Source organism: Neolamprologus multifasciatus, chromosome 12 (assembly GCF_963576455.1).
Source record: "Neolamprologus multifasciatus chromosome 12, fNeoMul1.2, whole genome shotgun sequence".
Lineage (NCBI taxonomy): Eukaryota > Metazoa > Chordata > Actinopteri > Cichliformes > Cichlidae > Neolamprologus > Neolamprologus multifasciatus.
The window spans coordinates 331544-332500 of record NC_140450.1 but is presented as its reverse complement, the minus strand read 5'-3'; the positions used below and the strand labels follow the sequence as shown (position 1 = coordinate 332500).

At 49.3% G+C, this 957-nt stretch overlaps 1 protein-coding gene across 1 annotated transcript in view; it reads right to left on the bottom strand.

Moving 5' to 3' along the window:
- Nucleotides 1-957, bottom strand: part of barhl1a (BarH-like homeobox 1a) — a 3250-nt gene extending 2293 nt beyond the window's left edge. Inside the window, exon 1 of the mRNA XM_085180364.1 lies at nucleotides 587-957. Coding sequence (XP_085036490.1) covers nucleotides 587-950 — 364 coding nt within the window. The 5' untranslated portion in view covers nucleotides 951-957. The remainder of the gene's footprint in view (nucleotides 1-586) is intronic.

The window sequence follows — 957 nt, the reverse complement described above, 5'->3', positions numbered from 1 at the left end:
ACGTACCTGAGTACAAACACAGAGCAGGGATGTAAAGGAGTGCACCGCTGCTTTTTTAACTTCACGTGATTCCTCCATCAGTCACGGGTGATCCTGAGTGAAAGAAAGAAGACCGGGTCCTCTAAAATAACAGACCCAGAGTCAGCGGGCAGGAGGCTGCTTTGTGTTTCCACTGATTAATGAGACTCACAGATCAACACCCCGATCAGAAGTTCCGATAAAGACTCTTTAAGATCATGAATTTCATTTCTGTCTCACAGTGAGAAAAACACGTAACGCAGAAACTCGGAGGCTTTATTTTCGCTTTAAAACAGTTCGACTAATAAGTCAATGAACGCTGATTTCTCTAAATTAAAACACAAACGGTTTGTAATAATGAGACTTTCTCTGTTTCACTGACTTCACTGACTTTATTCATCTGGTTTTTATTTCTGTCCACGAGTGAAAATATTTTTGGTTTCTTGGTCGTTGAAAGAAGAAAATAACCTCCTGATGTTTCTAATGAAAATAAAATCCGCTGGTTCTCATTTTTATTTTGATTGAAACTTTACTTTCTCCTTCTTTAAACTCTTTTCTCTGTTTTTACCTGTTTCGCTGTCTGAAGATGAGCTGCTGAGACTTTTATCCTGGAAATCTTCATCCTGTCCGGACCGGAATGGCTCGGCTTCCGGCCCGGGTTGTCCCGGTTCAGAGTAGACCTGTCCCGGGTGAGAGTCCGCTAAGATGTCCCGGATTAGGAAGGAGGAGCAGGCGGAGCGCAGCTGAAGCGGTGCGGGCAGCAGCGGAGGCTCCAGCCGGGGAGCAGGCTCCCTCCACGGGGATGAAGGCGCCGAGCAGCCGCTGCTGTTCCCCGGGCTGAGCTCCGGGGGGGCTGCCCGGGGCAGGAGCGCCCCGAGCGACAGCAGAGAGTCGATCCGGAACCCGGAGCAGCCGGAGGCGGACACCTCCATCTCCGCC